Raw genomic sequence first — 13,308 nt, forward strand, 5'->3', positions numbered from 1 at the left:
CTGCCCCTGCTGGGTGGCCCAGGTCTCCTGCTCGTGTAAGCCGGGCCTGGTCAGCATCAACAACAATCCCTCCGCCGGCTGCTTCGCATACTGCTTCCCCTATTCCTGTGACCGGTCAGCCACCTGCCAGGTGACCCCTGATGGAACAACCAGGTGGGCATAGGGGCCTCAGGCTGGGCACCGGGGACAGAGCAGAAAGGGTGGGCTGGGCAGGGACAAATGTGTGCACCTCAAGGGCCCTGTGGGGATGGTGGGTGAGGGCCAGGACGGGGAGCCCGGCCACGCCCCCTGCCCTCACCAGATCTACCCACGCCCCTAGCTGCGTGTGCAAGGAGGGCGAGGTGGGGGATGGGCGTGCCTGCTACGGACACCTGCTCCATGAGGTGCAGAAGGCCAGCCAGATAAACATGATGTTCCTGCGGCTGAGAGTGACCCTCGACATGCTGGGTGTGTGACCCCACCACCTGCCTGAGACCTGCCCCTTGGCCCCAGCATTGTTGGCAGGGTTGGAGGGGCTGACGCTCCAGAGATGCCTTGTTTCTCTGCCCAAGAGCAGTGGATGCAGAGAATGGGCTGTGATGGGGTTCATGATGAAGGTGGGAACTAGTCCCCCAGATCCTGATGTCCCCTTTTACCCTAGATCTAGAGCCGACACCCCTACCCCAACTCCTCCAAAACCCAAGACTGAAGCCTGAGGGCCTCCCCAGACCCATTCTGATGCACCCTCTCCTGCCCCCAGACCAGGGCTGCCGGGAGATCCTCACCACTTCGGGCCCATTCACCGTGCTGGCGCCGTCCATCTCCTCCAGGACCATAAACGTGAGGCCCTGCCTTTTGAGGAGCTGGCCTCTAGCTCTGGCCTCCTCCCTTGCCCCAGCCCCAGGCTTCAGGGCTGTTAACCACCACCCCCCCAACCCCAGTAAACACCCTGGGGGACTGAGGCCTGGGAAGCCACCTGTCTCCTCTGTTGCTCAGGCAGCGTGGCCTGAAGCGGACTGCCTATCCTGGGCCCACTCGACACCCCGGCCCCCTTGCGCCCGCAGGCCTCCCTTGCCCAGAAGCTCTGTAGACAGCACATCATCCCAGGGCAGCACCTGCTAGAGGAGTCAGGGACCCGGTCTACACGCACGTGGTGGACACTGGCTGGGCAGGAGATCACAGTCACTTTCAACCGCTTCAGGGTAAGCAGGGACCTCAGCCTGGGGGCCAGAGGAGTCACAGGGGTAGGGAGCACAGCCTGGACAAAGTGGGTGTGAAGGTGGGACTCCGGTCAAGGGTGGGCATTTGCAGTCCGAGCCAGAGGTCTCATGTCTCGGCAGAAATACACCTACCAGTACAAAGACCAGCCCCAGCAGACATTCACCATCCACAAAGCCAACTACCCGGCAGCCAACGGCGTCTTCCACATGGTCACTGCCCTGCGGTGGCAGCCCCCACCGGAGCTCCCTGAGAACCCCACGGTAAGCTGGTGCCCTCCCCTCCCTGCCCGTTGCCTCTGGGTGGCCTCTGACATCCACTGAGTTCCAAGAGGCAGTCTGGGCCGGGGCTGGAGCACAGCTCCTTCCCCTCTGGGGCCCTCATGCTTGTCCCCTCCTACAGAGGACCATCAGCCAGATCCTTGCCTCCACCGAGGCCTTCTCCCGGTTTGAAACCATCCTTGAGGTGAGTCTCAGGGAAAGGTCCTAGCCCATCTGATCTCTGGGGCCAGGATCCCCTCATTGTCCAGAATTTGACCCTCAGTGACCTGGGCTTCTGCCTTAGCACAGGCCTTTGCCCACACATCCATCCTAGAACCTACCCTCACCATCCTGAGGCTCTGTGGCAGCATGAACCTATTGCCAGTGTCTCCCACTTACACTGGTGGGGCTTCCCTGGGGACTAAGGGCTGCAGGGCCCAGGCAGGGCTCAGAGGTGGCGGCTGGCCACGGAGCCCCCTGAGTCACCTTCTCACCACCACAGAACTGTGGGCTGCCCTCTTTCCTGGATGGGCCTGGGCCCTTCACAGTCTTTGCGCCCAGCAATGAGGCAGTGGATGGCTTGCGGGATGGCCGCCTGGTCTACCTCTTCACGGCGGTAAGCTTTTTGGGGAGAAGGGGCTGGCGATATGGGGCACCAGAGCTTCTAGCAGCCCAGCGCTCTCTCCTGTCAGGGTCTCTCCAAACTGCAGGAGCTCGTGAGGTACCACGTTTACAGCCACGGCCAGGTGAGAGGTCCTGTGGGAGGGAGGCTGGCTTGCACCTGCTGCTAGGCTGTGAGAGGGTTTATGGGTTCCAGTCTTTCCGGGGATCCCTTCTCCTCTCCACACCTATCTGGAGTCTTATAGTGCAGAGGAGAGCCTGGGGACTAAGCCAGTAGCTGCAAGTCCCCTGGGCAGGACTGGGAGTGGCCCCAGTGCTGTGGCCAGTACCCGGTCTAAGCCACCCTCTCCTCCACCTAGCTGACTGTTGAGAAGCTCATCTCCAAGGGCCGTGTCCTCACCATGGCAAACCAGGTCCTGGCTGTGAACATTTCTGAGGAGGTGAGCATCACAGCACCTGGGATGGACCGCTGGAGGGGCTGGAGATGACCAGCCAGGTGCTGAGCATCTTCTGGACCCATCTTCGCTCCTCAAGCCCTGCAGTGGGCAAGCCTTGGTGGGGTCATGTGGGAGCAGGCATAGATCGAATCCTTCTCTTGGGGCCCAGCAAGCTGGGAGGGCTCCAAAGAGAAGGAGGGTGAGCACATGGGGGAGGGGGGGTTACACACGGCATAAACACATGGGTCAGAGTGTGGAGGCAGCTGGTTCTGCCAGAGCAGGAGATGTTGTCAGGGAGAGGGAAGAAGAGGTAGCTGGCGGGCTGGGCCTTCGACAGCACACGGAGTGCAGAGATGGGGGCCAGACCAAGGATGCACGCTGGGCTCTGCTACAGGGACGCATCCTGCTGGGACCTGAGGGGGTCCCACTACGGAGAGTGGACGTGCTGGCTGCCAACGGTGTGATCCACATGCTGGAGGGCATCCTGCTGCCCCCCACCATCCTGCCCATCCTGCCCAAGATCTGCAACGAGGAGCAGCACAAGGTCGTGGCGGTGAGACGAGACCCCAGCTCTCCTTGTGTGAGCTCATCTTCCCGGGGGCGGAGGGCTTTTTCTGTTCTCCCCAAGTGAGTGGGTGGGCTGGTGGTGGCTCTGGAGCTCGGGTGCAGGCCCCACGGTTCCACCTAGATGCCCCACAGCCAGCCGTCAGTAGTCCTACTGATTGTCCCTTTGCCATCACTCCTGCATCTCCAGCCCTGTCCCCAGCCTCCCTGCCCAGGCCTGTGCTGCTCTCCCATGATGCTCTCCCACCACAGGGCTTTGCCCGTGCTGTTTCCTCTGCCTGGAACACCATCCTCTGGTCCTGAGCTGACTCCTTCCCAGACTTCAGGCGTTAGCTCAGTGCCAATTCCTTAGCGTTTGCTGAATAAATAAACCATGATTCACCCTTTTCCCCGCTCCCCTGCCCCACCCAGGGCTCCTGTGTGGACTGCCAAGCCCTGAACACCAGCATGTGCCCCCCCAACAGCACGAAGCTGGTGAGCATCCCTTGGCCCAGCCCTTGGGGCTGACTCCTGGCTGCCCAGCAAGTTTTCTGCCCTATGCCAGGGTGGGGAAGCAGGGCTGGGAGGCTTGGTTGGACCCGGAGGCTCAGCCCCACTGACAGTGGGAGTGCCGGGCCCAGGGGGCTGAGGTCCCTTGACCAGAGCTGCCTGGTGAAGGGGACCAGCCTGGGAGCCATGCCTGCTGACCAGCCTGGCACCGCCCACCTAGGACATCTCCCCTGAGGAGTGTGTCTACATCCATGACCCTACCGGACTCAACGTCCTGAAGAAGGGCTGTGCCCACTATTGCAACCAGACCATCCTGGTGAGCCTGGGCACGGGGCACTCACCCCCCTGGGGCCCTGGGGCACTTGCTTCTCCTCTGGGATCCCCAGACTGGGGCTGGGCGGGCTGCCATCCTTCAAGAGCTGTGCTGCACATCAGTAGTAGAGAAGGGGTGTCAGAGGGGCCTCACCCACCCGCTTGCTCTAGACCTTGGACCAGGGAGCAGAAGCAGCCTGGCCAGGAGGTATGGCATAGCTCCGGACAGATCCTTAGATGTGTTCTCTCTTATAGAAACCTGGCTGCTGCAAAGGGTTTTTTGGACCTGACTGTGCACAGTGTCCTGGGGGCTTCTCCAACCCCTGCTATGGCCAAGGCAATGTGAGTTTCCTTCTTCCCTGGGGTGAGGGATGGGGGCGACAGGTGCTCCTTCCTGAGTTGGCCGGTGACTGGCTCTGTGTCTGAGCAAAGCCTGCCTCTAGCCTCGGGTTCTTCACATCTCGACATGGAAATTGGACCAAATTATGTCTATTTATTTTTGTTTTTGTTTTTGCAGTTACACCTATGGCATATGGAAGTTCCCAGGCTAGGGGGCGAATTAGAACTGCAGCTGAGGCCTGCAGCACAACCACAGCAATGCCATATCCAAGCCGAGTCTGCCACATACACCACAGCAACACCAGATCTTTAACCCACTGAGCGAGGCCAGGGATCTAACCCGCATCCTCACTGACACTATTTCAGATGCTTAACCTACTAAGCCACAAAAGGAACTTTCATTTTTACTATTTTAATTAGAAATAATTAATTAAATATAATTAATAATTAATTAATACATTGTTACATCTATTTTTATAAAGGCTATTTGTCAGTAGTTTTCTTTTGTGTTGTGTTTTTGCCACTTTGTAATATGAGGGTTGCTCTAGCATCTGGCTATGGAAGGACAAAGGAGTTACCTGTCTCTGGGTTAAACAGAAGTCACCTGTGAAACTTGCAGGACCAGATGCCTTTTAAGCGCTGGTTCTTTGGCAGCAATAGTGATTTGGAAGGTCTCTTCCAGGGGAAGAGAGTCAGAGTCAGCCTGTGGGAAAGAAGGGGGTGTTGGGGGAGAGGATGTGGATAATCCCCTCCCTGTGACTGATCCTGCCTCTTGGCCACCCCCAGTGCAGTGATGGGGTCCAGGGCAATGGGGCCTGCCTCTGCTTCCCGGACTACAAGGGTGTCGCCTGCCATATCTGTTCGAACCCAAACAAACATGGAGTTCAGTGCCAGGAAGGTGAGTGGTCCTGGTCCAGTTTCCCTGCCAGGGAGAAAAAGGGTCTGCTTGGTGGGGGGGATGGGAGGGTGGCAGGAGCTGGGGACTCCCAAGAAGGGAAATAGAGCCTCAGGAGGAAGGGTTAAGGCCAGTGGTCATGAAGAAGGTTTTGGAAACAGAAGTAAATGTCTCCTTCGCTCATGCCAGGAAGAAAACCTCAGCTTAATAGAATGCATACAGGATTTGGGTCAGACACACAGAAGAACTTCTTGATGGTGGTGCTGGGAGCAGGGCAGGTAGAATAAGGTGGCATGACATAGTGAATGCCCTCTCATGGCTTCCTTTCACCCATCCAGTCTGGGACGACCTTTGATTTTGTGACCCTGCAGTCAAATCTATCCTGGCTGCCCCATTGCCAGTGGTGCCCAGCTGCATCCTGGCTCCTAGCCAGCCCTGCCCCTGCCTCAGTTTCCCTGCTTCATCTTCCTGCAGACTGCGGCTGTGTCCATGGTCTATGTGACAACCGTCCAGGCAGTGGGGGTGTGTGCCAGCGTGGCACATGTGCCCCGGGCTTCGGTGGTCGCTTCTGCAATGAGTCCATGATGAACTGTGGGCCCACAGAACAGGCCCAGCAGTGCCACCCGCAGGCCCGCTGTGTTAACCAGGGGGGTGTTGCCAGGTAAGGGTGCACATGTCTTCCCTGCCCTGTGCGTGACCGTGCTTGTTGGTTTGCGCTGAGCTTCCAGAGGCTCATCGAGGCTCCTCATGCACCCCCCAGGTGTCTCTGTGTCGATGGCTTTGAGGGCGACGGCTTTTCCTGCACACCCATCCACCCCTGCTCCCGCCCAGACAGGGGCGGATGCTCGGAGAATGTCAGTCTGGCCCCTTCCCTGATGTCCCCACCCAGGGGTGAGAGGTGGGACTCCCTTGTCCTCTGCCTGCCGCTGGCAGGACTGAGTCTTGCGTCTGTGGTTCTCACAGGCTCAGTGTGTCCCTGGGGCCCAGGGAACCCACCACTGCACCTGCAACAAAGGCTGGAGTGGGGATGGTCGTGTCTGCATGGCCATCAACGAGTGTGAGCTGGATGTGCGAGGCGGCTGCCATGCTGACGCCCTCTGCAGCTATGTGGGTCCCGGGCAGGTGAGGTGCAAGGGGCCCCAAGAGAGCAAGGTGGGGTGGGGGACTCTCTCCTGAGCCCATGTGACTCTAGGAATGTCCACTCCAAGATCTCAAGCTCAAGGTCTCAAACATCAGACACAAACGAACATCCAGCCCTGAAATATTGTACAGTCTGGAAGTAGCGGATAGGTGCTGGAAGCAACGTGAAGGTCACAATAGTTGTAAAGGAAGCCATGTGCCAGTGCCAGTCTAAGGCTGTGACTCCTATCTCTCAGCGATGTGGACTCTCCTAACTGAGAATCTACGAGTTCTCTGCTCTAAGTGGCCACTGCGGCCACTGGCTGCTGACAGCACATTCACACACTGGCTGGTTTCCCACATGTCACTGAGCACCTGTTATGTACTAGTTGCTACTGAGATTTAGGAATTCAATACTGAGCAAAGCAGAGAGAGACCCCTATCCAAGGGGAGTGATTTCCTCAAATCTTTAGACTCATGGAGCTCTGTGTTCAGACTCGAGTCACAGGATCTTAGACCCTGGAACCTTCCACATGCAGCCCGTCAGGTCTGGTGAGCCAGAGGATAGGCTGGCATCGAAGAAGCTAACACACACTTAGGAATCTGACTGGCTCAGGTTCAGCCTCCGCGTGGCCCAGGCCTGTACAGGGACCTGCGGGGCTCCCTGTCTTCCTGCTCCATGATGGCCCAGCACACCGGCCTTGGGGCCTCAGCCGTGAGAACTCAGATGGGCATGAGAGCTGGTGCTGCGAGTGCATCAGGAGCTTTAAAGTGCAGACCTGAGGGTGGAATAAGGAGGTGGAAATGTCCCAGCATGCAAAGAGGGGCCACTGAGATGCGAGAGTCTTACTCTTGGCTCACCTCCAGGGTGGACAAGCCCAGGGACACTGGCATTGAGTGGGCAGGACCAGGACAGCCAAGCGGGGTGGCTGGTGGGCTTGGAGGTGGGATCCAAGCACCATCCCTGGGGCTGGCCTTGGCAAAACCCGCCCACTCGCCACATACGGCTGACCTCAACAGCCTGGCAGGGCTCAGGTCTGAGAGCCAAGTGGTGCCATGTCTTCACGGATGTCTCCTTGCCTCGGACTCCTCCCAGGAGCCGCCTCCCCTAAGGGCCTCAGTCAACATGTCTAGAACATGAACCTCCAAGAGTGGGGCTGGGGGGAACGCCTCTGGGGTCTGAGCAGGCCTTCCAAGGGAAATGCGCCCATCGAGAGCTGAGCAGTAGACGAGGAAGGGGTTTCGTGCCTCTGGTGAGAATGAAGCCCTCTGCTCCCCATCCTCTCCAGAGCCGGTGCACCTGCAAGCTGGGATTCGCAGGGGATGGCTACATGTGCAGTCCCATTGACCCCTGCCGGGCAGGCAACGGAGGCTGCCATGACCTGGTGAGCAGGGAGCGGGCTCTGGGCCCAGGGGAGCCTTCAGGGATAGGCCTCAGCTGCAGCACTGTCCCCGTCTCTGGTCGGGATTGGGATCTTTCTATTTTTTTTTTTTTTTTTTGTCTTTTGTCTTTTGTCCTTTTAGGGCTGCACCCGAGGCATATGGAGGTTCCAAGGCTAGGGGTCTAATCGGAGCTGTAGCCGCCATCCTATGCCAGAGCCACAGCAACGCGGGATCCGAGCTGCGTCTTCAACCTACACCACAGCTCACAGCAATGCCGGATCCTTAACCCCCTGAGCGAGGCCAGGGATTGAATCTGCAACCTCATGGTTCCTAGTCGGATTCATTTCCGCTGCACCATGATGGGAACTCCGGGATTGGGATCTTTCTAAACCTCAAGACCAAACCTGTCACCTGCTCACCCACAGGACAGAGCTTTCGTTCCTCCTTATGAGGCCCCAGCCCCTGCCCCCCACCCCTGACTCATGCTCCTCCAGCTGCTCCAAACTCCTTGCTGTCCCTGACCTCCCTCCGCTCTAACACCGCCACCCCTCTGCCTGTGTATTCCAGAAGGCCTCCTTCATGGCATCTTGGGCTCTTCCTGCTCTTAGTTCAGGCCTCTCCTGGGGGCTCAGGGCCTCCTGGGTGCTCCCACATACCCTGGGCTTCTCTGAGCCCCCTGTCATACAGGGTGGGGGTAACTCATGTCAGATGCTCAGTGGTCTTGGAGAGCAGGGCCAGGGACAGCAAAGGAGGAACCTGCATAGGGACTGGATGGATGGAGAGACAGATGGTGGGGAGGGGTAGCTGGACAGGCAGACAGCAGGAGGAGGGGCCAGGGTGAACGGGGAGATGGAGGATGTGTGCTGTCCCACTTGCCACATGGGTGCTGAATGGAGGCCGTGTCTCTCTGCCACCCCCACCAACCACAGGCCACCTGCAGGGCAGTGGGAGGAGGTCAGCGGGTCTGCACATGCCCCCCTGGCTATGGGGGTGATGGCTTCAGCTGCTACGGAAACATATTCCAGGTGAGTGGTTCCCTATGCTTGCAGAGGAGCACTGCCATGTCTTCGTGGGAAGGGGCTGTCCTCAGGGTCCTGGTGGGAGGGGACTCAAGTTTGTCCCTGGACTGTGATGTCAGATTTTTCCCTCCTCTCAGGAGTTGGAGGCAAATGCCCACTTCTCTGTCTTCTATCAGTGGATCAAGGTAGGACTGGGGGCTCAAACCCAGGCGGCCACGTAATAGCTCCACGGGCTGGGGGCTGGGGGCAGGCCTGGAGGCTGGGAGAGGTGACTTCATCACTCCTGTCCCCCTGCACATTGTGCACAGGGGGCCGGCATCACTCTTCCTGCTGACAGCCGAGTCACAGCCCTGGTGCCCTCCGAGTCTGCCATCCGTAGGCTTAGCCCTGAGGACCAGGCTTTCTGGCTGCAGCCAAGGATGCTGTCACAACTGGTCAGGTGCGCTGCTGGGGCTGGGCTCTGGGAGGGGCTTTCATGTGAGACCAGCCCCTCCCTTGAGGTTCTCAGCCTAGCATGCATCCACCCTTTGGGATGGAGCCCAGTTCCAGGGGTCTCTGTAGGTTACACTAACCTGGTTCCACGGCCCCTCTAAACTGGGCCCCCTCAGGGCCCATTTTCTCCAGGGCGCCCTCTCTGAGGAGGAGCTGGCCCGGCTGGACAGGCAGAGTGTAGCCACCCTGAGCCCCACCCTGCGCTGGGAGATCCGCAACATCAGCGGGGTATGTGGTGAACTCTGGGCAGAAGAAGGGACCATATGGGGCTGAGGCTGGGGCTGGGGGGCTCGAGTGGCTGCGGGCTTCGCAGCCTGGGGTCCCAGGGGATGAGATCCGGTACCCTTGCCGTGCCCAGGGCTGAGGTCAGAGGGTACGCTCACAACACACACGCTGCTGGGCAGTGTCTGTGGGCCAGAGTGACTGCCCTGCCAGGGGCTGTCTGTCCATCTTTGTCTGCATGTGCACACCTGTCTCTTTCATGTGTGGGCCCTAGGGAGGGTCTGTGTGCCCATCTGGTAGGTCCTGAGTCTGAAGGTGTCTGGGTCAGGCTGGGTGCCCGTGTGCCCAGCAGCCTCTCTATTGGTACTACACCCACTCTTAAGTGTCTACCTGTGTCCACCTGAACCCTGCCTGCTGCTTTCCAGAGGGTCTGGGTGCAGAACGCCAGCGTGGATGTGGCTGACCTCCTTGCCACCAACGGTGTCCTCCACATCCTCAGTCAGGTATGGCCAGAAGACTGTGTGTGCAGAGAACTTATCAGGCAGGCCCAGAGGCAAGGACATACTGACCAGCCCCAATGCTCCGTGCCAGGTCTTACTGCCTCCAAGAGGGGATGTGCTGGGTGGGCAGGGGTTGCTGCAGCAGCTGGACTCCGTGCCTGCCTTCCACCTGTTCCGGGAGCTGCTGCAGGTAAGGGTGAGGGGAGAGGAGGGAGTGTCTGGTCGGGGGCCCCCTCCCCAGGTGAGGTCAGAGCTGCTGGCTCCTGGGGTCAGGACTGAGGGCCATCATGCCCATCTGTGACGCCTGCCCCTGCCCCCAGCGCCACAGGCTGGTATCCCAGATCGAGGCTGCCACTGCCTACACCATCTTCGTGCCAACCAACCGCTCTCTGGAAGCCCAGGCCAATAGCAGCAACCTGGTGAGATCGCGAGGATGGGGGCCCCCATGGGGGGAGGGTGAGCCCCCCATCCCATGGCAAAGGGACACAGCAGCGGACACACTGTCCAGGGCACTTGGTAGTCCTGCAGCCCCTGAGATTCTCCTTCCTGCTCCAGGACGCTGACACAGTGCGTCACCACGTGATCCTGGGGGAGGCGCTCTCCATGGAGGCCCTGCGGAGGGGGGGACACCGAAACTCCCTCCTGGGCCCCGCCCACTGGCTTGTCTTCTACAACCATAGCAGCGAGGTTGGTGTAGGGAGGCAGCCAAGGAGACTCTTCCCCAGGCACCCTGCTCTTGAATACCCCTTGTCTTTAGTTTCGCCACCTGGGGGCCTCCCACCTCTGCTCCAGGGTCTGCCCATCATGGGAGCCCCTGGTCCATGGAGATACCCCAGGCCTGGGGTGTCTCCCTGGCCTGTAGCCCCAAGGGGCAGGGGTGGTGGTGGGGGTGGTTCAGCCTCCTGCCCTCCCCACAGCCTGAGGTGAACCACGTGCCTTTGGAAGGCCCTGTGCTGGAGGCTCCTGGCCGCTCCCTGTTCGGCCTGTCGGGGGTCCTAAATGTGAGCTCAAGCCGCTGTCTGCACAGCCATGCAGAGGCCCTGCGGGTAAGAGGTGGGGGGGGTACACAGTTGGGGAGTTAAGAGCTGGAGGTGCAGGCTGGCCTGGCTGGAGGGAGGGGCACTTGGTGGGAGTGCTGTTTAGCTGGCCCTGGTGGGTCTGGAGACCCCCACCTCAGGACCCTCTGATGCCCTGCCCTCCCCCTCAGGAGAAATGTGTCAGCTGCACTCGGAAGTTCCGCTGCAATAAGGGCTACAAGCTGGAGGTGAGGTGGGCTTAGCACATCCCCTCCTTGCTTCACCTGCTTTCAAACTCCCAGGACCCAGCTCTGCTCACCCAGGCATGGGCACCTGGAACAGCGTGGGCCACTTGACTTCCCTGGACGAGGCCCAGGTCTGCCCAGAGGAGGCCTCACTGAGACCAGTGGCCTGGGCCTACGCCTGGGTCCTGCCCCTGCTCTCCTCAGACCTGTCCTGGTCGTTCCTTGACCCTTTTCCTCTCTTGCTCTTCTGTCTTATCCACTGATACCTGTAGTCTGTCCGTCCCCCCATTCACTACCTTTGCCCTACTTAAGCCACTGGCTGAGTCCTGCCTGTCCCCATTTCCAGGACACCCCCAAAAAGAGCTGTGTCTATCGATCTGGCTACTCCTTCTCCCGGGGCTGTTCTTACACATGTGCCAGGAAGATCCAGGTTTGCCCTGAAGCAACCCCCAGCCCCAAGCCTTTGACCAGAGAGAAGAAGGTGGGAGTGGGGGCCCAGGGCAGAAGCCCAGATTAGGCTTCAAGGGCAGAGGCAGGGCTGGGACTCTGATGCATCCAGGGAAGCAAAAGCCTGGAGGAAGGGGAAAGGAGAGATCTGAGGTCAGAGCGGCCAGCATTTGTCCCTGTGGCCATGCCTCCAGGGAGCGGGTATGGGAAGAGAGAGAAAGGGGCTCAGCTCTGCCCCTCCCTGTGGGGTCTGTTTCATCACCCCTGCCATGGGCAGGCTTGAAGAAGGCCGCCTCCACGTGCCTGCGTCCCACTTGCTTTGTTCTGTGGCCCCAAGATGCCCTTTCCCTGACCCCCCACCCCTTCCCTGCCCCTGATGTCTGTCCTTTTGCCCGGCCCCTCCCTACACCCCTCCCCGCAGGTGCCTGACTGCTGCCCTGGCTTCTTTGGCACACTGTGTGAACCATGCCCAGGGGGTCTGGGTGGTGTGTGCTCAGGCCACGGGCAGTGCCAGGACAGGGTCCTGGGCAGTGGGGAGTGCCGCTGCCATGAGGGCTTCCACGGAACAGCCTGTGAGATGTGTGAGCTGGGCCGCTATGGGCCTAACTGCACCGGAGGTGAGGATGGGAGGGGGCAGGGATGGGGGCAAGCCGGCCAAGGACGGCAGGCGTAGAGACACTGTGGCAGAGGTGGGACAGGCACGGGGTAACTTCTGTCCTCTGTTGTTCTGCTCCCAGTGTGCAACTGTGCCCACGGGCTGTGCCAGGAGGGGCTTCGAGGGGATGGAAGTTGCGTCTGTAACGTGGGTTGGCAGGGCATTCGCTGTGACCAGGGTGAGGAGTGACTCCAGTGGGGAGAGGCGGTTGATTTCTGGGGAGACGCTTCCTTGGTCCAAATGGTCAGAACCATCCTCCTACCCCACAGAAATCACTGGCCCTCAGTGCCCACAGAAGTGTGACCCCAATGCCAAGTGAGTGAGCTCAGCCTGGCCAGGTGGGCAAGGGGATGGGGGACCAGGATGGAGGCAAGGGCTGGGCAGATAGACTAAGCCGTGACGTCCCTCCCAGCTGCCTTCAGGACTCAGCTGCCGCCCCTGCCTGCGTCTGTGCTGCGGGATACTCGGGCAACGGCACCTACTGTTCAGGTCCAGCCACACTGCTGCCCCAGGCCCCTCTGGAATTTGGGGGTGGCTTTCCCCACAGAGCCCTCCCCACTCCCTCGAGGTCCAGTCTCTATCCCTGTCGCTTCCCCTTCCTCCCACGTCCTCCTCGCCTGGCCCCACTCTGACCCACATCTGCTGTTCATAACTCCCTGGGATTGTCTACCCCTAGAGGTGGACCTCTGTGCCCAGGACCATGGGGGCTGCTCCCCCCACGCCAACTGCACCAACGTGGCCCCTGGCCAGCGGACATGTACCTGCTGGGATGGCTACACGGGCGACGGGGAGATATGCCAGGGTGAGGCTGGGCCCCTGCTGGGGTGGACCCGGGGCTCAGGGTCTGGCTTCAGAGATCAGAGCTAGAACAGGAAGGGCTGGGGAGTACACAGGGCTGCGGGGCTGATGGACGAGGGGCTGAACACCCGGATGGACAGAAGAATGACAGGGCCCACTGAGGGCCACCTCTCATCCCCATGTCTCTTCCTCCAGAGGCTAACAGCTGTCTCATCCGCCACGGGGGCTGCCACAAGCATGCCGATTGTATCCCCACAGGCCCCCAGCAGGTCAGCACAGCAGAGCTGGACCCTGGGGC

General features: G+C 60.0%; 1 protein-coding gene across 7 annotated transcripts in view; it reads left to right on the plus strand.

Annotated features, from left to right (window-relative positions):
• STAB1 (stabilin 1) overlaps positions 1-13,308 on the plus strand; it is a 28,924-nt gene that overhangs the window by 8,714 nt on the left and 6,902 nt on the right. For 5 of the 7 annotated variants that reach the window (XM_021068893.1, XM_021068894.1, XM_021068890.1 and 2 more), the window contains 35 exons: positions 23-153; positions 320-447; positions 740-819; positions 1,044-1,181; positions 1,320-1,460; positions 1,600-1,662; positions 1,960-2,073; positions 2,150-2,203; positions 2,438-2,518; positions 2,910-3,068; positions 3,491-3,553; positions 3,789-3,884; positions 4,136-4,222; positions 5,006-5,117; positions 5,589-5,775; positions 5,875-5,968; positions 6,078-6,236; positions 7,523-7,618; positions 8,546-8,641; positions 8,773-8,820; positions 8,944-9,074; positions 9,244-9,355; positions 9,775-9,852; positions 9,941-10,039; positions 10,170-10,268; positions 10,405-10,536; positions 10,767-10,895; positions 11,057-11,113; positions 11,457-11,540; positions 11,979-12,174; positions 12,295-12,390; positions 12,482-12,527; positions 12,625-12,701; positions 12,889-13,014; positions 13,206-13,279. In XM_021068893.1, coding sequence (XP_020924552.1) covers positions 23-153; positions 320-447; positions 740-819; positions 1,044-1,181; positions 1,320-1,460; positions 1,600-1,662; positions 1,960-2,073; positions 2,150-2,203; positions 2,438-2,518; positions 2,910-3,068; positions 3,491-3,553; positions 3,789-3,884; positions 4,136-4,222; positions 5,006-5,117; positions 5,589-5,775; positions 5,875-5,968; positions 6,078-6,236; positions 7,523-7,618; positions 8,546-8,641; positions 8,773-8,820; positions 8,944-9,074; positions 9,244-9,355; positions 9,775-9,852; positions 9,941-10,039; positions 10,170-10,268; positions 10,405-10,536; positions 10,767-10,895; positions 11,057-11,113; positions 11,457-11,540; positions 11,979-12,174; positions 12,295-12,390; positions 12,482-12,527; positions 12,625-12,701; positions 12,889-13,014; positions 13,206-13,279 — 3,663 coding nt within the window. The other 2 variants (XM_021068896.1, XM_021068895.1) reach the window with 2 other exon arrangements.

The sequence above is a fragment of the Sus scrofa genome, chromosome 13, assembly GCF_000003025.6.
Source record: "Sus scrofa isolate TJ Tabasco breed Duroc chromosome 13, Sscrofa11.1, whole genome shotgun sequence".
Lineage (NCBI taxonomy): Eukaryota > Metazoa > Chordata > Mammalia > Artiodactyla > Suidae > Sus > Sus scrofa.